General features: G+C 42.1%; 1 protein-coding gene across 1 annotated transcript; it reads right to left on the reverse strand.

Annotated features, from left to right (window-relative positions):
- Window positions 1–5,877: 5,877 nt before the first annotated feature.
- On the reverse strand, window positions 5,878–21,781 carry LOC311511235 (NF-kappa-B inhibitor delta-like; the record flags this gene model as incomplete). Its single annotated transcript, XM_084611650.1, has 7 exons — window positions 5,878–5,949; window positions 6,979–7,143; window positions 13,717–13,833; window positions 14,767–14,936; window positions 16,403–16,454; window positions 21,067–21,213; window positions 21,647–21,781. 7 exons carry the CDS (start codon window positions 21,779–21,781, stop codon window positions 5,878–5,880), a joined length of 858 nt encoding a protein of 285 aa, XP_084467776.1.
- Window positions 21,782–22,710: the final 929 nt, after the last annotated feature.

Raw genomic sequence — 22,710 nt, forward strand, 5'->3', positions numbered from 1 at the left:
GGTGTAAACGCTACTATCCTTTGCATAGCTGTAAACAACTGTACAAGATAAAAGGCAACAGGAAACCAGACCCTAGGTGACCATTATACTTTTTAAGTCTGATTGTCATTTACACTAGTACCCTTTTACTTTGCTCTGCCAGAGTTTCAGGCCCTTGAAGTGGGTGGAAATTGCAAATAATGTTCACATTAAGGTCCACTTACCCTCCCCAAGTTGGGTCTCAGCTCTCCACACACTGAAGATGTGCTAGAGATGCAGCTGAGCCCTCCAGCCAAGTGACAAGCAAAACAATCCCTTCTGGGATAGCAACAGGGCAACTAAAAATGTCCCAACAAACAAACGGTCCTTCTGCCATTCAGGCGTTTCTCTTCAACCCACCCTCAGGGCCCTATTCCCAGCCCCTTTCTGGGTTACCTTGGAGAGTCTTCTGGCTCTGGGACTCAGCATTCAGCCCCCAGGCTGGTTCCCTAAAGTACTGTTCACAGCTCCTTCTGGGGTCTGTTCCTTGCATCCTTCCCCATGCTGGTATGAAGCGCCAGGCCCCTGAGGAACTGGGCCCCTGAAGCACCCAGCTTCCTACAGCTCAGGGCCTGCCCACTCCTTGTGGTTCCACTCCATTCCACTACAGAGCACCCAACCTCCAGCAGACCCTACCTCACGGCTCACCTGACCCTCCTTAGTCCTGTTCCTCAGGCTGGGAAACAGCTAATTAATTATGGCACAGGGGTGGCCGATCTCATCTCTCCTTAAAGGAGCCAGTCACCCTATGATGGGTGTAAAGAGGCCTTAGCGTAACTGAGAATTATAGATCCATAGACTAAAAGGCCAGAAGGGGCCATTGTGATCATCTAGTCTGACTCCTGTATAACACAGGCCAGAGAACTGCCCCACAATAATTCCTAGAGCGGATCTTTTAGAAAAAAACATCTGCTTGTGAGTTAGGGAGAAGGATTTCAGAGTAGCCAGCAGTGTGAAGGGGAAAGTTAGCCCCACAGCTTGTCAGGGATCCCCAGGGATGTGCTCTGCTCTCTCCTCAGAGACTTAAGAGCCACAGGGTTGTGCAGGTTCACCCGTCGCTGCTCCCGGAGGGGGCCTATGGAGGAAGAATGCTGTGCATCACTCCAGGGTCAATGCGGCAGAGCTGTTGGAGTGCAACGTGGTGTTGGAGCCCAGATGAAGGCCAGAGGCATGGCAATCACAGGCCATGTTTCTGTCCCTGTCCTTTACAAATTCAGGTCTCAGAACTGACACCATTTTTTTTATTTTTTTTTATTTTTGGTCTTTCATAGACCTTTGGAATAATGCCATCAGTCATTCGTTTCTGCAATTTTGTCTATTATTTTTGAGTCCAAGCCTAGGACGGCAAACATGTTACAGACTTTTGTTTGTGTTTTGGGTTGTTATGTTTCCAGGTCCTCAGGTCTTTCATTCGTTTCAGATGATTCATTCAGTGCAAGTAAAAACTTGCTGATTATTGAGCCACAGATGGACTGTCTATTAACATCAGAAAGAAATGACAGAAGGAGACAATTCATCAAAGGTTGCTCCTGGGCTTTTTCAACAATAAGGAATGCAGGACTTTTTTTAAATTTTTTTTATTTTTTGTGTTTTTTGTTTTTCAATTTTGTTTAAAAGAAAACACTTTGGGCCAGGTCCTCAGTTGATATAAACTGGCAAAGGACCACTGGAGTTACACTGATTTGCATCCGCTGAGAATTTGGCCAATGTTTATATAATAAATATAGATTATATAGTTTGCATATAAAATATTGATATTTTATTTTAATATAATTCCCTTCTTATAAGAAATTGAGACTTAAGCCATTAACAAACCTAATGTCTGGACCCCAATTTCAAACTGCACTGTGCAGATTTAGGTAAGACAAAACCTCTTAAATTAGGGCTTTCTGCTAATACCCTGTTTAATCCATCAAATAATAGTTCCTTGCTTTCAACTACAGACCATTTGGAGATTTTCCATAGTGCTAATTCTCCATGCCTTTGTTTAATGGTAACAGTGCCTTTTGAGTAACAACCTTTGCTAAGTCAAAGGTAGGAAAGGATAAACCTGGACAAAACAGAGGGCCAAATTCTACCATCCTTTCTCATGGTGTATAGTGCCTTATTGCTTGAACAATTGCATTGAAATCAACAGGTATCTTTCTCTCTTGCAGAGTAAGGTACTACTGAATGAGTGAAACTCAGCCCTGTGCAGTCAGCAGAAGCCTATGCACTAGTACATAAATCCTATTTTGAGGGCATAAGAGGGACTTAAATGGTGCACAGGTGTAGTGCTGTTTCTCTGCACGGTGGTCATTTTCACTCTAGAAGAGGAAAAGGTGCTTTATTTTCAAATGGTTTCTTTACCTGTTATCTGGATTCAACAGCTTTGCTGCCAAATGTCTCGGGCCCTGATCCAAAGCCTTTGATATCAATGAAATCATTCCCATTGATTTCAGTGGGCTTTGGATCAGTACGTGCATCGAAAACCTAAGACATGCCCATATTCCTATAGGGAAAAGCTTATTACAAGTGGAGCGTACCATTTTAAAAAATAACCTTTCCTTTTAAATATTTATTTTGCAGGAACACTGGATCTGACCGGATTACATTAACGCCACTTTGCACCTATCTGTCCATCTAAAGGGGCCTTAAAATGGACATAAATTACAGTTATGCTTATTTTAAAGCTTCTATTCAATGCCAGAGTGGTGTAAAAGGGCCTCAGTGTAACAAAGAAGCAGGCCTGTTTGACATTCTGCTGTTCTTAGCAGTCATCATGTTATGCACACACACCAATGTATAGCTTTCAGCAACTAGTAGTGATTTCCAATAACATCATCATTCCAGAGGGACATTTCACACACTAATGTTCAGAAAAGAATAGCTGAAAGAGGCACTTTGAGAGTTGCATGCTCCAATAGATAAGACCCTGGCCTGGAATGTGGTAGACCTATGTTCTATTTCCCAGCTGTTGCACTGATTCACTGTCTGGCACTGGGCAAGTCATAGTACCTCCCCGTGCCTCAGTTTCCCCATCTGTAAAATGGAGATAGTGAAATTTTCCCTCCATTGTAAAGAATTTTGAACTATACAGATGAAAAGTGCTATACAAGAGCTATGTGTTGTTGTTATTAAGGGTTAAATATTAAACATGTTAAAGAAAGTAATTAGGGGAGCTAATAATTTATACACTCATTAATTCAAGAATGGTTTATTCCATGTATTGTATGATGGTATCCAATTCATTTCACAAATAAGGATTTCCACATAAAAATCTGCATGAGTGGTTGCATTAAAGTGTATTAAATGCTCAGTGTTATTCACAGATTTCTGATGGTAGCAAGTTAAACAACTGCATTTATTTATTTATTTGCATTTACACGTGTCACCCATTGAACATTCACTCGTGCATGCATTCATTCCCACGCTAGAGTTTCTTACAGCATAGCTTCAAAATGAGAAGGCATGTGCTTTGGCTGATTTGTGCCTGAATGTATGCAAATATATGCAAATATACAAGCTACCTTTTTTTTTTTTTTTTTTGGTCAGAGGATGTTGGCAGGTATGTAGACGTGATGCAGTGAAAGGAAGTAGCCAAGTAGTAGGGAGGGAAAGGTTTGAGGAAGGCTAAGAGTTACAGCAATCTGTAATTACAATACCTATAGCAGTGTTTCTGAAGAGCTTTAGTCTAAACCTGCTGAACATTTGGCTAAACGTTCTTTTTCAAAACCCCTAAATAACTTATGAGCCTAAGTCTCAGTGCAAATCACTAGTGATTCCCAATGCAACAGCATCATTCAAGAGGGACACACTGAGCGCTAATGTTCAAAAAGCGAAGGCTGAGTCACTTTCCAATAGCTAAGATGCTGGGACTTAGGCTCCTAAGTCACGTAGATGCTGCAAAAAAACTAAAATAAAAAAAATTTTTAAAAAAGTATCCTTTACCTTTCTGTTTACACTTGTTAAAAATTCATTTGTGCTACAATGAGAAATAGTGAGGTACAATCAAAATGCTTTCTAGTCAACTTATTAAATATAATTAATGAAAATTACCATCTGTGGTACTGATTGTCAGAATGTCACCTTTACTCCCCGTCATTTCTATTGACTCATGAGAGGCACTATTTTCAGTCTACGATTGCATAGCAACCCACAAATCTTTCCATAGAAAGAATCTACTACAATACACATTCCGCTAAGAATGTTACTATGAATATTCTCCATTCACGCTTTGGGCCTTATTCCTGCAATGAATCCCACTTTGCCCACAGTGGAAGCCCACAGTGAATGGACAGACTGGGGCTTCCCTACATTCCCCAATGCCATGTTTGTCCTTTGGGACCATTGGCAACCCTCAGACTGCTCTAAATTACACCATGGGACTGGAATAACACAGAGTGAGCTGAGGATTTGAGAGAGTACAGAGATGAGCTCACGCCATCTTTTCACTCTCCTCCCAGACCTCATGCTCCTTGGCTGCAGATGAGATGAATCTAGCTTCTTGTATTTTAATGCTTTCAGGACCATAATTCCTGCTATGATTGACAGTGTTGTATAGATTATTCTGATTGGAAATATTGAATGAGCATCCTGAATGTTGGTCACTATTCTGGGTAATTTCCTCGGTTTAAGTAATTTGTTTTGTAAAGAATAATTTTAACACATTTTAAATGAAACAGATGCCTGAAAACAAAACCCAGCAGGCCTTTCTTCAGACATCTGATTTTCTGGGTTACTTTTACCATCAGTTGGGGGCATATGACCGACAGTCTAGGTTTGATGCTGATGATTTTGCCTTTGTGATTAATCTAACTAAACTAATTAAGCAGGTTAGATAACATGTCACCATGTTTGCCAGTGATCATTACCTGTCTTCTGTAGGACAAAGTGATTTCCTGCACTCTTTTAACTACATGATTGGAGCTGCAAAATCCCATTAGTCATTGCACATACTATAGGAGGATAGTCCTAAAAGAAGAGAAGAACTCAAATGATCAGCCGGGTCTGTTATTTTTACATACAGGAACTGTTGTTAAATTAACTTTTCTGAATGCTAAATAGAATATGTGGGTTAGATTCTCAGCTGGTGTAAATTAGTGCAGCTGTATTGACTTCAGCGGAGTTATGCTAACCTACACCATCTGAGGATCTGGTCCTGTATGTTTATCCTTGTGAGCATTTGTTTTCCCCCCTTAGAGTCAGAAGCACGATACCTAAGCTTTCAAGTGTGGCTACTTCAATATTCTCATGCAAAATACTGAGGAACAGAATTGATAGTAGCTTCATGGACAAGAGGAATTTTCACTTTAGATGTCGTAGGCTCAGACATACTGGTGGTCACACAGGGGAACTATGACAATGCCATAGACTCATAGACTTTGAGGCCAGAAGGGACCACCATGATCATCTAGTCTGACCTCCTGCACATGGCAGGCCACAGAACCTCACCCACCCACTCCTGTTATAGACCCCTAACTTCTGGCTGAGTCTCTGAAGTCCTCAAATCATGACTTAAAGACTTCAAGTGACAGAGAATCCACCATTTAAACTAGTTTAAATCTGTAAGTGACTCATACGATGGTGAGCTCAACTTAGTGGCTACAGCACATTTGCACCTTACAGTTCATCACTGAAGCCTCTGGATTTTCATAGACTTTAAGGCCAGAAGGGGCAGTTAGAATCTGACCTCCTGCATAACAAAGGCCACAGAATTTCACCCAGTAATCGCTGTCACTGAGGCCAACAACTTGTGGCAAAACTAGAACGTATCTTTTAGAAAGTCATTCAGTCTTGATTTAAAGACTTCAAGTTTTTCTGAAAGGAGGTGCCTTCTCAGGAAACCAAGGCAAAACCCTGTCTGAATTGGCAGGTGATCTAGGATCTCGCGTTTCGACGGCAGGTAACAAATGCTGACGTGACTCTCCCTTTCTTCAGCAAATGCCTGACCTGCCAACAAATATAAAGACTTAATATACCTCATGTAAAATTGTGGGTGGATGCGTACATGGTGGATGTATATGATCCCACTGTCAATTAGAATGGGCTCCAGTGACCTTTTCACAAATGCAGGCACTGTAAACAGCAGGCAATGTGCTGACAGTTCGCTAAGATCTCCAGAGCATCCATTAATACTTCTGTTATGCTCCTTGGCTATGGAATTGCCAAAGTATGCATATGCCCTTTGTGTGCACCCCCCAGTACAGGGGAGACCCAAATTCGCTGTAACAGAGGAGAGCCTATCTGGCATAATAGCTAGCCCTATTCACTTGGGAATGGTGACAGAGGCTTTCTTCACCTGAAACAGCTGCAGAGGGAACTGTGCGTGTGTGAGAGAGAGAGGATGGCCTCTGGGATGACCCCCATTGGCTTCAATAGGCCATGGATTAGGTCCTAACTGTAGGAAGCCACTGTAGCAAGACGAGTTCTTCTTTCCTCCAGCTTGGAACAACCAGAACAACACTGGAATTGGAAATTCTTCTTACTCTTTATGGAGCAGTGACAATTTCTCTCCTCCTCCCCTGTTTAGATAGAACAGAGGAGGAGGGGGACAGGAGAATCCCACTGAAATACTGTATTTAGGCCAAGATTTTCAAAAGTGACTGGTGATTTTCAGTGCCCAACTTGACATACCTTAAAGGAGCCTGATTTTCAGAGGGTGATTACTCAGCATTTACTGCAAATCAGGGCCCTTTAAAAGGTCTCAAGTTGAACCCCTGAAGATGGAAGTACCCCAAATCAACAGTCATTTTTGAAAATCTGGGCCTTAATGCCTAGCTGATGGATGGTAATTGCTGGGGATCTGGAGAATTAGCACAGTGAATGGAATGAAGGTCCATTGTTTCAGAGGCTTTCAATCGGGGAATTTTAGTAGCAAAATTTCCCTATAACTGAATTCTTTCTTTCGATAAAGATACATGATGTCTATATTTAATAGGCAGGGAGAGTTATAGAGTATAAACCATATGTAATGTTTACCCGATCGCCAGCCTTTCCTGACTGTGCCATGTGAATTGCCTGGTCGTTGTCTAAGTTTCGGATGCTTGGGTCTGCCCCATGGTCCAGGAGCAATTTGATAATTTCTTCCTGATTTTTGTCCTGATAAAGAGCAGCTGCCATGTGCAAAGCAGTGTTACCATGAGCCTAGCACAATGAAAAGAAAACAACAACACCTTACAGTCCATGGTTCAATTGTATCTTTCAGTTCCCCGCAGAAATATTTTCAGTTTTAAAAGGGTACAAAAAATGGAAAACTGTCAATTAGAGATGAAGAGGCCAGAAAATATTGGTTATCTTAGGGTATCTCCATTATCTGCTACTTATATATGCCTGTTCTAAACACCACAACTCAATAGACCTGCTACAAAGTTGGAGAAGCTTTGCTTCTAAGAGTTGGTGGCTTTTGACGCTTTAAGAATGGATACCTGGCTGTAGCAGTACCTCAGAGGCCAGCAAAAGACACCTGACTAGCAATGAGCCCAACGAGCCTGCAAATGTCTGCAGAACCATATCTTGTTAGGCGGCAGGGACCAGATTAGCTGTTAGCAAAAAGAGATGGGCTTAGTCCGTATAAAGTGCCTTGTAGAAGGAAGTTGAAGGGCTAAAGAAAAGTCACTTATCAAGAAACTAACTTTACATAGACAAAGTAAAATCTGGTGGCACGTGGATGCACTACACACAATTGTGTGATGGCATCATAGCTGAAAATAATGGGCCTGATTCTCATTTACACTAACACTGCTTTACACGGCTCTGACATGCACATTAAGGCCTCTGCCAGAAGAGTGTAAAAGGGCCTTAGTGTAAATGAGGATCAGGAACAATATTTAATGGATTATATTTGTAGCTAAAATACATTGATTTCCTGGCCACTGGGCTTTTCCTGGTTCAAAAAAAGCAAGTCCCAGACACCTTGCCTATTACTGCTAGAGCTCTTCCAAGTTCCGGATCACTGGGCAAGTGTCCTTAATGGAACTTACTGCAAAACACTCAGATAACAAGTGATACACCTGGAAAGTGTCCAGTTTTCGAAGGGTTACTGCTGTCCATGTATCTCTATGTAATATTATTAAGAATATATGCTAGGACTGTATATATAAGGGGGCTCAAGTACTGGGGCAGGTGAAAGAAATCACACCTGTCATTGGCCCCATCTCTGGAAAGCATCCTATTCAGGACAGCATGTAAGCGTGTACTTAATTTTAAGCATGTGCTTAAGTCCCATGAAAAGCAATGGGATTTAAGAACATATATAAGTGCTTTCCTGGGTCCTTCAACATAAGCATTCTTAAAAATGAAAAAAAAAAAGAAATGTAATTCCTCGCCAGGTCGATAGGTGGCCTGAAACTGAGTTCTGTAACCGGAGAGGAACTCTATCACTGTTATCTGACAGGACAGGACAAAACCTGTCACGCTGCACAGCCAGAAGAGTCAATAGGATTGGTGACAAAGGATTAATAAAAGAAATATAGATGGCAAGGGACTAATTTATTAAAGATTCTATGATACTGATAATATATTTAACCAGCCCCATAACTTTTATTTTTCAAATCATTATGTATTCCTCACAGACGGTGCTCTGTTGAGCTTTGTATTATCATTTCGCCTGCTGTGGTTCTAATTCATTTCCCTCTGTTCTATTTATTAATTGATGAAATAACAAACAATACTACTTAGCTCTTACACACTGATATGCAGTTGCAGTTATTTTATGAGCTCAGTTGGAAAGGGGATGACATTAAAAGGTACGGGACACAAATGATAACCAATTTTAGAAGGAGTGGTTAGTAATTTTTGTTCCACGTGCACCTCTGATGCAGAGGATACTCTGAAACACACCTCTAAATAGCAAACAAATATGAAATTCTTAAAAGCTTTTTTTAGGGAAACAAGGTATTTTTACAAGTTCTGAATCAGCAAATCTGTTATGTCAACTTTACCATCCCATAAAACAAAATTATTGTTACTTAGCTATTTATATGGCTTTTCAAGAAAAAATGAAACATCTGTGTTTATATGTTGTATCTTTGACAACAGTCTTGAGGCAGAAACCCTGGTATCTTCAGAAACCAAACATTCAGCTAGGCAAATAAGACTCTTAATCTTATAAAGCCTGAACTAACTCTCATTAAAGCCTTTGCATTCGCTGTAATGGAAGTTGGATTAGGGACACTACAGGCTAAATGATGCCCAGTCCTGCCGGGGAACAAGGGATAGAGAACACAGGGAGCCTTCTCTCCTATTGCACAGGGGCATGATCTTATGGCTTAATGGAGGGAGCATTGCTATTCACTTCAATGCATGCAGGATCAGGCTTTTGGTGCACAAGAGACTGGTGACTTTAGTGCCAGCTGTGGCACTAGATTTCACACACAGGGTGGGTTGGCTGGGGAGAAGACAGGGTCATGCCCTCCAGTACTCCCCACCCCTTTGCATTAGCCAGTGGAGCAGGGCTGCTCTACAGAGCAACAACTCGCTGTACCTTGTAACAAGGTGCACCAGCAATTGCTGCCATGTGCTCTCCTCCAGCATTCCCAGAGCTATTATGCCCATCTCGCCAGCACGCCTACTGGGGAGTACTTCAGGCTGCAGCCTCAAGGCACAGTGGGCTCAATCTCATCCTCCTCCAAACTGTGCTGTGGTTCAGTATTTGCTGCATACTCGGCCCTGGGATGGAGTTCAGGGTCTCCAAGCCCCTCTGCACTTTCGAGAACTCCTCCAAGATTCCAGGGAAACTGTTAATGTTAATGACTTTGTATTGGGCAGATCACTGAATTTCCACACTGTAGCAGGTAAAGAGTCAGACCCATCGAGGCAGGAGATCATCGAAAGTGGCAGCTTTCAGTCAGATTTTACTCAATATCTCAATGAAGCTGGTATTTGCATACATAGGCATGATCTTGAATCATAGCCAGGATCCCAACAAGCAAAGCAAACAAGTTAAAAACTTGCCAGTGCACTTATTCCCTGATCCAAGACCCACTTTCTTGGCCTCTGACTCCCATCTATCTACCCACCTGTTCCCTCACCGCCCCATCCATCCATCCATCCATCAATTTATATATATAAGGTTAAGACAGAGCCCATTAGAGTCAGCAGAAACATTCCCACTTCTTTCACTGAGCTTTGGATCTGGCCTCTGGCCTGTACTATCTGAGTATTCCCTTAAGAAGTCTTGCCCCGGATCTCACTTGTTAGTAAATATTGCAAAGATATTTCTTTTAGTAAACTGCTAAACATAAATGGGAGAAAGTCAGACAGGAATCTAATGGGACTCTCTAGACTCTCTCTTGGGTGTTTTAGAAAGAGCACAGCAGGCCTTGACTGCCCCATGGGCCAAGGCCAATGCAGCTGTGAAGAAATACGAGCAGACGCTGAACAGTGTGCAGAAACTTCTGAAACTCTCTGAAAAGAAATGAGAGCAAAATGAGGGCCGGGTGCAGGCTCAAATTCTTCACATTCTTCAACTACAGGAAAGACAAGAGGACAACGATGTAATCTTTTTTTCTTGGAAATAATGGTTACAAGAGACACAGTAGAGCAGCTGAAGACTCCAGATGATCCTATCAACATAGAAAGAGCCTACAGGATTATTATCAGGAGACAGTGTCAGATACCAGAACCCCATGGACAAGTTATTGCCCGTACAATGGGTCCTAAGAGATAAAGGGAGAGAATGATGCAAAAAAGACCAGGGTGTTTCAAAAAATTAAGGGTAAGGAGAGAGACTATTCTTTACAGATCTTTGTCCCACCACAAAGAGCAAAAGGCACATGCCATTCCCCGTCAAATAGAACTTTATAAGAAGAAACATGCAAGTGTCACTTGTGCATCCACAAAACTGAGCACCAGGATTAACTGAACTGAATAACATCTTCTCTCCTGCTGAATCCAATGGAGAACGGTTAAGTAAACTAGACAAGGAGGATTCCTCAATAAGGCCACGTTGAAAAGTCAGAGGCTGACATGAGGGTAGGAAGCCACACTTCAGAGTACATATGACAGTGAATTTCTGCTGTTGGATCTGTGTGTTTATAAGCCCAGACCCTCAGCTGTGGTAAATGGAGCTACATAATATTTAATTGTACAGCTTTCTCTCAGTCTCTGTATCAAACCATGTTCATTTCTGGACATTAGATGAATAACTTTCTTTCCCCCTTCTTCACAGCTGATGACAGGTGCTGAAAAACGTACATCCAGTCTCAACAAATCCACCACTCGTGGTGATGATTTGGTGTTAGGTGTTGTCCCAGATGTCACTCTGTGGCGACAAATGTTGCAATGCTGAGTTCAGCTGGGCTGATAAATGTGCTGGCAGGGTGTGAAAAATAATAAATAAGAAGGTTTTGAAAAAAAAAGGCTGAGGCAGCTTGAACAGATGGTGGCTGGAGCGTAGCTGCACTGAAGCCGAAAGAACAGCTCCCGTTTACATCCGCTGAGGGTCTGCCCATTATGTCTAGCTGCTAGGCAAGCCACGATGAGTAAAAACTCCAGAAAATATGTCAGGGGGACGGTCTCTACTAAAGCATAAATGTCATGAAGTTCGCTCACAATACCCGTTGCCCAGGGCCCGGGTTAACTGGCTTAGGCTCGGGGAACTGGCACAACAGGGCTAAAAATAGCGGTGTAGACGTTGGCACTTGGGCGGGAGCCCGGGCTCTGAGACCCTCCCACCTCTCCAGGTTTCGGAACCCAGACTCTAGCCCAAGCGGGAACATCTACGCTGCTATTTTTAGTTCTGTAGTGTGAACCTGAGACAACTGACCCAGGCTCTGACTCACTGCCGTGGGTGGTTTGGGTTTTTTGCAGTGTAGACATCCTCTTAGAGGCTTGGCAACAGAGCAAGCTGTACCAGGCTGATTTCCTTCTCTTTCTCTTGAAATGCAACTTTGGGTCACGGCTTTCATCGGCCGCTGTATGTCACTTCTTTATCTCCCCTTAGCTCTCCTTATGGTTTCCAGGAACTGGAAATGTCCAGTAAAATATTTACATTCTCCAAGCCCAAAGTTACAGCTAGTCATGACGATGAACAACTTCACTGATCTCCGACAAAATAGACACACAATTCTGGGACCTGCTTCAAGGGTGTAAATAATTTGGAGCGGAAACGATTGTGCTGGTGGTCCTTGGAATGAGCCCTAAGCAGCAGAGCTGTTTCCAAGAGTCTGGCTCCATACTGTGGATGGCACAGGCGATGGGAAATGCGCTGCATTTTATTGCTCACCCATGGTATCGCACTGGGAAGCGGAACAGCACAATGCATCATTTCAGGCCTCTTTGCTCAGCTTGCAAAATGACTCAATAATGATCTTCATCCTCACTGAGTAATCACTTTTCTTGTCCTTCCCCTTCCTTCCCAACCCCTTCTCTGCTTATCTCCCTCACTCCTTGTGTCAGCTGTTCACTGCTTAGCCAAAGATCCATGTTTGAATACTACTCTTTGCAATGCAGTATAGATTCAATGCTCCATGTAGAATGTAAAGCCCAGATTTTTAAAGGTATTTTGGCATTGCAACACTTAGCACTGCAATGCCTAAAAATGTGGAAACCTAAATCTCATTTTCAAAGGGGAATTAGGCACTGAGAGCCTAAATCCCATTGACTGTCTATGGGATCTTGGCTCCTAAATGCCTAAATCCTTTTTGAAAATGAGATTTAGGCTCCTAAATATTTAGGCATTGCAACACCTAGCGCCACAACACCTAAATACCTTTAAAAATTTGGGCCAAAGCTTCCTAGGGCAGGGATTGCCATTTTGTGATGTGTGTGTAGGGCATCTAGCACAATGGGGCAGTGATCCCCAATGAAAAACGTTCCTGAATACAATCCATGCAGCCAGTCCTCGATCCTCCTTTCAAATTCCTCTTTAAGGCTTACCTCTGCTGTGATGCCCACAAAAACCGGTCTGCTGTTTATACCTAAGAAGGTGACAAGCTATAATTGTCCCTCTTCCCTTCCTTCTCTTTCTACTTCCTCACTTCTCCTAACGCCCCTGTTCCTGCCACCCTACCTTAGTCCCAATTTTAAAAAAATAAAATAAAAGATGCAACAAAACACGTAGGTAACAAAGCAGTGGTATTTCCTCCCCACATTCCTCTGCTTGTATGTTCTATCCTCATCCCCATACCATTCATCTGTTTTGTGTCTTCTAGGCCTGGACTCTGAAAGTACTGAGGAATATGCTTAACATTCATCACATGGGTAAACAACCTTGACTTCAATGGAATTTAAGCATGTGCTTAAAATTAGACATGTGCGTCAATGCTTTTCTGACTAGGGCTGCTTTTCCTGAATCAGAGCCTTAGACTGTAAGCAGGGAGTATCGCTCATCTTTGTTGATACAGCTCCTAGTACAATGCGATTCCAAACCCCATTCTGGGTATGTGAGTGTTACAACAGCAATACAAATTATGTGATTTTCTTCGTGGTCAAAATGTAAAGCTCCATATTCTGTTTCTCACATTAGCTTCCTGCATGATGCCTTCAAGAAAATATTACTTGCAATACATTTTATAAATGGAAACAGGATACACAGGTTCAAGTAGCTTTGAAAAGTTGCACAGTTCATTGATTTTCCTGTTTTTAGCGTGGATAGTTTGCTATATTTGCATGCAAAAATCTTTTCCTGTGAAATCCAGTTGTTATATTGCATTTCCATTGAATACCCCATGTGTTGTGGTTCATTCAAATTATGCACCAGTGCCAGCCCTAACTCACCTTACTGTTGATAAAGTCCTCAGACATGAAAGTATTTAGTTCCAAGAAATACTTGAGCAGGGAGATGTTCCCATCCTGTACCGTGTAATGAACTACTGTCTTGTTGCTTTTAACATCCTGTTAAAAAAACAACAACAAAGCTTTTGCAAAAGAGCTTAGCAAGTTATGTAAATTCGCTGGAGAAGACTAAAGGCTAGCTCCTCAACTGGGGTAAATCAGCACTGACTCCCGGAGAATTATGCTGATACAGGATTTGGTCCTGAATATGCAACAATCAACAATAAAGTACTTGTAGAATAAATTATCTGAAAGCCCCTAAATGCTCATCCTGTATGCCACTGGTCAACATTTCATGATCATGTAGTTGAAAAAGGATGAGGCTCCTTATTTCACTTGGTAACATAGTGCCACCACATCTCTGCTCTAATCTCTGTGATATGAATTTAGTACTGCCATCCCATTCAGCTTATATATACAAAAACACCTTCCCCGAAAGGGTCCTGTAAGAATTACCTCAGTTGCCCTGTAGTAAGCCTTGTGTGCGGTCAGCGTGTTTCAGGTGGATTCCCCACTGGCGGGCATACTTGCTACTGACAGGGCCCTGAGCTGGGACCTGGTGGAGCAGGGACAGCCCAGGTCCCCCACCCGGCAGCCACACTCCTGCTTCCCCTAGGTGACGGCCCTCTCTCCTAACTGGCAGTCAGGCCAAATAGCCCTACTGAAGAGGGCCATTATACAGACTCTGGCCATTGGGCCACGCAGCCCTGAGAGAGAGCAGTTAGACTGACTCTGGTCATTGGGTCACACAGTCCTGCTGATGGGGCATCCCTGTTCACTCTGGCTGCCAGGCCACACAGCCCTGAGAGAGGGCAACCATATGGACTTTTACCCCTAGGCCAAGCTATTCCAAGACAAGCAATGGTTGTATAGACTCAGCCATGGGACCATCATTACCCCCACCCTGTCCCAAGAAGAGACTGGGCGCACTTGCTCCATGACACAGTGTTATCAGTAATTCAGCCATAGAAAGCAACAAAGTTCGCTCCTTACTCGGCTGTGGATGGAGGCTCCCATCTGCACCAGAAGGTGGATACACGATAGCACCTCCTCACTCTGGTACTGAAGTTCTTTTTTCTGTTCCTCAGTTAGTGTAAGGTGACACTGCTGCTCTCGGAACAGGGAATTATGGGACAGAACAGCACAGTGAAGTGGGGTATGGCCTAAAAAAAAAAAAAAGGAAATAAGGTTAAAATGGTTTCAATAAAGTGTTGATTTAAATAAAGGGGAAAATAAATAAATAAGACAACTTTGGCCCCCTTTCACCCTGAGTGACAATTATGACAAAAGAGGTTTCATGAGAGACACGGGTCTCACACATATAGTTTGAGGTGCCCCAAAGACACACAGGCCTCAAGGGAAAGGGAAATCACAGAATGGGTCCCTAACACAGATTTTAAATACCAGTGGCACTGGGAGCCAAAGTGAATCTTTACATATTGAGAAGAGTTGGCTCCCTAAGTGGTTCTGGGAGAGCAGGTGGGTGACGTAATGTCTTTTATTGGACCTACTTCTGTTGGCAAAAGTGCAAGCTTTCGAGTTCTACGGAACTCTTCTTCAGGTCTCTGCGTAAGCTCGAAAGTTTGTCTCTCTCACTAACAAAAGCTGGCCCAATAAACGATATTACCTCACTCACCTGGTCTGCAGTGCACAGTATCCCAGCTACAACAACACTGCAAACAATAATGTAAGTTCTTTGGTAAAGTCAGGGCTCCCTCTTTTGTCTGTTTCATCTATGTGCAGCATCTTCTCTGAAACCTAGATTGTGAGCTCTCGACTTGTATACAGCGCCTAGCACACTGGGGCCTTGATCTGTGATTGGGGCCTTTTGGCATTACCGTTGTACAAAAATAAGTAAATAAATCATCATCATCATCGGTCATTTGCACTAGCTCTGAATCTTTGCCTTATTTTCAGCTCTTTTTCCAACAGTTCCCTCTATTCTGAGAGAATTCCAGGAATATTTTTGTGTACAATTAACTCAAAGTGATGAACGGCAAATTGCTTGGGAATACATGAGACGTAATTAGAGGCCCATAAACCTTAGAACCAATTATATTATATATTATACATTACTTTGTTATCCATTATGGTCCAAGTTCAGGAAAATATCCCTATTCAGACAGGGGACATAAGCATGTGTTTAAGTATGATTGAATTCTATAGCTTAAGTGCTTTGCTGAAACAGAGCCTATGATGTCAACACTCTCCTTGATATTCTTGCACACCCAAAACTCATTGAATTCAAATATCTGAGCCCCAAATATCCATTATAATTATTATTTGCTGTGTTGTTGTAGCCATGTTGGTCCCAGGATCTTTGAGACACAAGGTGGGTGAGGTAATAGCTTTCATTTGACCAACCTCTGTTGATGAGAGAGACAAGCTTTCAAGCTTACACAGAGCTTTTCTTCAGGTCAGAAACATTTGAGCTTGTCTTTTTCTGACATGAAGAAGAGCTTTGTGTAAGCCCGAAAGCTTCTCTCTTTCACCAACAGTGGTTGGTCCTGTAAAAAATATTACCTCGCCCACCTCATCTCTCCATTATAATTATTATTCATTGTTATAATGCCAATATAAAAATCTGCAAAACCAAAATGTGAAAGAGTTAAAACTAAAATGATCTTACCTTCAAAATCCTTCATTTCTAAATCGTGAGGGAAACCTAGTGACATAATAACCTAGAGTTGACAAAAGCACAGGAGAAATTAAATTCAGCAAAATGCTGTTTAAAGCAAAAACCAGTCAAAGCATTCATAAACATTTGTAATATTCCCAGAGTCAACTGATTGGCAAGAATTTCTGTTGATGCCAGAATACAGATGAATCCAATTATATGTTCATGCACTTAGCCTACGTATTGGAGTTAGCGATTGTTTCAAACCTGTCAATTATTTTGTCCCAACTGTAAAACTATGGGTCCTTTATTTCATCTTGTCAGGAAATGTTTTCAGGTATTAAAGGTGGCAGGAGTAGGAGAAATAACAGTATTGTGCACTTTTTCTGTTTCTTTATGATGGATACAGAAGGCCATTTTTTATTTAATTTCTTTATTTATTTTGTGCAGGATAAGGGATTTTTTTTCTGCTTGCTTTTTAATTGGTAATATCAGGAATGTTAAATCTTACCTGTTTTTGCTGGATGTCTAGTTGGAGGATGCAGAATTGTGGATTGGGAGTTTTCTCAATCCTTAACCAAAGGGATATGGCAGGGGCTGAATCATTAACAAACAGTTTTTTTCTTTTTGTCGCATACAGGGTGTTTGTTTTTAAAAATATGTTTAATTCAAATAACTTTAGAGAGTAATAATTCTAATAATAATCTGTACATCAGTAGCAACTAAAAGCTACAGGCAGAGATCAGGGGCCCTTTCATGCTTAGCGCTGTATGTACACATAATGGGCTTAATCTTCAGGAAGAGAGATTTAGGTTAGATATTAGGAAAAGCTTTCTCACTATAAGGGTAGTTAAGCTCTGGAACAGGCTTCCAAGAGAGATTGGGGAATCCCCATCACTGGAGCTTTTAAAGAACAGGTTGGACAAACACCTGTCAGGGATGGTTTAGGTTTACTTGGCCCTGCCGCAATGCAGGGCAGTGCTGACCTGCCCAGGTCCCTTGGAGACTCATATTTCTATGATTATGGAAAGAAAGACCTTCCCCCAAAGGGCTTACAGTATAAAAGGTCACTACTGGGCATGACTGAGAGACCAACCACGATCACAAATCGGCTGGGTAAATGTCGTTTCCCCTTGGATATTGGTGATACCACAATCCTACTGGATCATAGAATTTACCAAGAAAAACAGAGGGAAACAACTGAATTTCTAATGTAAAAAACATATAGAACACTTTTGCTCCCTTTAATAATAGCCAAGCCCTTACAGACCTTCTTTATCCATCACAAAGAAGCAAAGACGGGCATCAACCCATTTCTCCCCTTTGCCGGTTACCTTGGCCAGAACTTGAACTTTGGTCATTGATGTACTGACCCGTACTGCCCAAAGGAAAGCTGAACTGTCCTGTATATGAGAGATTCAGAGGCACTGGGCTTTGATATTGAACATGTCTGCCAGAGCAACAGGAAGGGTAACTACTGTTTGGTTTCAAACTACTCACTCACTGGGCTGTGAATCCTATCCACAAAGCTGCACAAAGCCTATCTATGTGGGTATGGCTATATCAGAGTTCAAACTCAAGCTCAAGCATAACTCCCCTTCCATCAACACACAAATCGTGCTGACCCAGGGTCTCAGGACTCCACTGGCGTGGAGGGTCCGAGCCTCAGTCAAGCTGGGATCCTGTTGCTTTGCAGTGTAGACGCAGCCCCATGGGATTCATGCTCCAGGAGTCTACCAAAAATATCCCACCATCCCATGGGCTGCACTTCTTTGTCCTCTGGACAGTTAAGTTTTGTGGACAGTCAAGGTTTCCCACACTGCACCACGAACTAAAGGCTAGAGCGACCACATTTTGGGAGTGCACTCAGAAGTCTGGGATATGGGTGATTGGATTTGGGCCTGCATAATGCAGTGTAGATGCCGGAGACCCAGGTTGTGTTACTAAAGTCCCACTTAAGCCCTTAGAACAGGTCTTAATATTAATTCTGTTGAGTTCTATTTTAACAGCTATACATTTTAGTCAGTGTATCTATGTCAATGATGGTCAAGTACTTCAGCCTACTTTCTTTAGCACACTCTGTACTGGGTTAACAAACAATATAAACTCAGGCCTTTTAACCCTCCCTGCAACGTGAACACGTTTATTTAGAGCTATCTTAGAAAAACATAAATAACAAGCTGTCTCCACACATTATCATTTACAGCATAACTTCATTTCCTAAAGCTCTGTTGACACTGGAAATGTTCATATTGTAAAATTGTCATGTGTAGCAATATGGCAGGCTGAAGCAAACATGCCTGCTTGTAATATCTGGGGCCGTATGCAAATGAAACTAGTAAAAGTCATTAAGAATTTCTATGGAAATGAGCATTGTTTGGATTTAATGCAGAGTGCAACATTTGAAAACATTCAGCTCTTTTTTCCCCAGATAGTGGTGATTTGAAGTGATGCTTCATACAGGCTCTTTATCAAAAATATTAGAAAGTATAACATTTTCCCTACTTTTGTTGAATAACCTAATTTCCCCATAGCTTAGCATTTTAGCTGAGATTTTCAAATATAAATACTTGTATTGTAATGACTCATTCAGAACCCTTAATACTTAACATACAGGCATGAGACACTAAGTCTTTCATTGAATTTGGCCCCAATTTCAGAGACACCTGGAATCAGAGCCAACTTTACATAATGTGAATGATTTATCTAGACAAAATATTGATAAATAGCTCTGAGTTTCCTCACTATTAATCTCAGTTAATTAAGGGGGAGAAGAAAAGTTCAGAATTAAACTTTAAAAATTCACAGACTGGGGAGCCTGAATGTATTTTGCAGCATTTATTTTAAGTGAAAAAGATGCATTTCCATGAAAAAGGGTTCTGTAGGTTTTACAAGTGCCCCACAAACATTCCCTTCAGTGGAATCCTCCCTGTCATATTCAGCACTTTATGAGGCTGAGTGAAAAGAATGTAGGCTTAAGCACTCTGAAAGTTACATATTAACTTCCTATTTATGAATTAATTTAGGGCTGTGTATAAGGCATGGTTAACCAGTGCTGGAATTCAAACGGCCAGAACTAAGGAGATCCTGCTACATTCTTTCATTTACAATGCGGTGCCATCATTAGAGGAACAGCCCTACCTTAATCCTAGCATTGTGGGTGCCAGAAGTGTGTTAGAGAAGCTGCCTACGGTGTCTGCTGGTATGAATAGAAAGAGAGGTAAAGGCTTTTTTAAAGTTTATTAGCAACCGATGATCTACTAAAGGGCCACATTCCAATACACTCACCCATGTTGGGTAGTACCTTTCTCTGCGAGAAATCCTGTTCAAGTCAATAGGATTTCTGGTAGAATAAAGCTAGGGTGACCATATTTCCCCAAAGGAAAACGGGACACCCTCAGCCGCTCGACCGAGTCCCCTTCCCCCTGCGTGAGACTGTTGCCAGTCGGAAGGGAACACTGTTGCCTGCGGGAACACTGCCACCCTGCCCCATGCAGGGCTGGCACCTCTGCTTGCCTTCTCCCCACACATTCCTCCGCCGTGCACCCTACTTTTTTGACAAAAGTGGGCATTTGTCCCTTATGCTCTTGCCAACTGATCGAGTCAGCAAGAGCAAATGGGACAAATGCCCACTTTTGAAGAAAAAAAAAAAGTCGGGCCGGCTGGGACAGGGTTTAAAAAAGGGACTGTCCCGGCCAAAATGGGATTATGATCACCCAAAATAAAGCACGATTCAGTGTGATAAGTGTATCAGAATCTGGCTATACAACAAGGAAGGCTGAAACACAAAGGAAATAATGGCTCGGCAGGTGGCCCACAAAGTTTACTGCTATTGTTAACGGAAGAGATATTCAAAGGCACAAAGGGCAGTCAGGTGTAATTGACTTTCAGTAAGCACTGGAGCCAGGGACCTGATCAATCTGATGTCAATAGAGCTATGACAATTTACGGCAGCTGAGAGTCTACCATGAATGCCTACTTCCTCTTTGTGCCTTTGAAAATCCACATCAGTAGCTCTTGTCTCTATTCAGAATTTTAAAAATATATCTGATTTTGCAAACTGTGTAGGTAGCTAGTCTATGTATCCAGGGACCAAATTCTGCTCTCATTCACAATGATATATATCTGGAGTAATATATTCAGCCATCTCCTTTGAAGTGAAGGGTCGACATATTAGGTGCAAGTGGAAAAAAAGACTCCTAATAAAGGACTGGAAAGAATGAAATCAAGCCAAAAGATTTTTACTTAAGGATATATTTACTTCTGAGATGTTCATTTTGGAAACACATCTCTAAATCGATTGTTACAGTCACGGCATACAAACTGAGAAGTTAGATAAAAACAAAATCCTCTTTCTGGAAGGTTGCAGTGCAGCACTATTTCTTGCAATCCAGAACCTTCACAACATGAGAACCAAAAACAGAGAGGGACAATGCAGGCTGCTCCCTAAGGCACAGAGGCACAATTCACCCAGCTTGCTCTAGACTGGCTCTTTGCAGACTTACCGCTGCTAGACCCAGATTGCATATTTCACTACAGAGCCCCATAGCCAGCAAGCAGGACCAGGAAACCCCTGAGAACTGAAACTTTAGCATGGTTTTCAATACACCACTCCATACTGTGATTTCTTTGCACTTTTATATTGCTTGCAATTAAAATAAGGACGCTCTTCCTACCTGGATGACTTGTGCATATCCATAAGTTGCCGCAAGGTGTAAAGCGGATTGCCCTTTATCGTCCACAGCATTGACATCAGCCCCTGTCAGTATCAAATCATAGACTATGGCTGGTTGTCTGGCAGTTACAGCAACCAACAGGGGAGTCTGAAAATAGCAGCAAAACAAATACAATACAAGACACTGGCAACAGTGAAACTAATAAAAAAGAAAAGGCCGTGTGGAAGAAGAGGGACTCCGTGCAGGACTCATGGGAAGACTGAGCCCTCATGTTGCCCAAGGATGCTCCTGTTATAGAGGCATGGAACTCTTGTCATGGGCAGTGTTATGAGAAACACAGTGCTCCCTTCTGAGCATAGAAAGAGACAGAAACATGCCTGGATAAGGCCCTTGCATGAAACTGAAATAAATCCTGTACTTGTCCCCAGGATGAAATTCACCCGTGTTCAGAAGGCTTATGAATCATGTATGGGAGATGCGTTTTTCAGTGGGAATGAAGTGATGCCCAGGCTTAGTGCTGGCACAGAGGTGAATTAAATGCTGCTATTCTGGTTTGAGTGGGGTACAGTGCCTACATTACCTTTCCTCTGTGCTCCTTGGCATCTAGTCTTCGCAGCTCTCTCATACGCTCTGCGGCTGCCAGTGTGTATTCCCTCATACCTTTAGCTGCATAAATATGTAGAATTCTAAGACAGTAAATAAAGACACTGATCATTGCCTATCCACGAATCATCCTGGAGATTAACAGTTTTACAGAGCAGCACTATCTGGTCTGTGGTTTTCTACTATGAGAGTTGGACTCCACAGAAAGGGCCTATGGTGTGCACTGAGGAGCCATTTAAAGGTCTGATCTTGAAAACAGACATAGTGCTAGCTTCCATGAGTTAAACCTATTGATTTCAATAGCATGCAGGTTTCAGAGTAACAGCCGTGTTAGTCTGTATTCGCAAAAAGAAAAGGAGGACTTGTGGCACCTTAGAGACTAACCAATTTATTTGAGCATGCAGTTTTACTCAATTCTTGTACAGCCTAGTTACAGGCTTTCTTTCAGATGAATGCTTTCTACCGGGACTGAAATTCACCCCTGTGCACTGGACAGTTCTTAAGTCCTACTTAATAGAACCACAACGTTATACTTGCAGTGGTCCAGTAATATATATAGTATTACATTATCCCATGTATATGCAGTGGACACATGGGTAATACCTGTGCATCAGAAGTAACAAAGATCCTCTTTTAAATGATTTAATCTCTAGGATGAATCCAGAATTTCTTGTCAAGGTGGCTCTACATGTTTTTCGAAGCTAGTGGCTTGAAGGAAAGAATGTTATGTTGATGCTGTTAAGTCCACAGTGCAATCAAGTTATAAAATAACAGCAGAAATATTCCTTACAGGTTAGGGTTCATTAGAGATGAGGTCTCTAATGATGGGGAGAATTCTACACCTAGGCTGCACTTAATTCTGCAGTTTAGATGAAATTCTCCTCTGAAGAGGGCTAGCACAAACCTATGCCTCACTTAAGTCCCACTTAAACCCTGCTTTGAGGTCTTCAAGTGGGATTTAAGCTGTGCATAATTTTGTGCTGGCCCTGTGTGCAGGGGGGAATTTTACCCTGTAAGCATTAGTACTGTGATGTCAGTTAC

Source organism: Lepidochelys olivacea, assembly GCF_965140295.1.
Source record: "Lepidochelys olivacea isolate rLepOli2 genome assembly, chromosome: 22".
In the NCBI taxonomy this organism is placed as follows: Eukaryota; Metazoa; Chordata; order Testudines; family Cheloniidae; genus Lepidochelys; species Lepidochelys olivacea.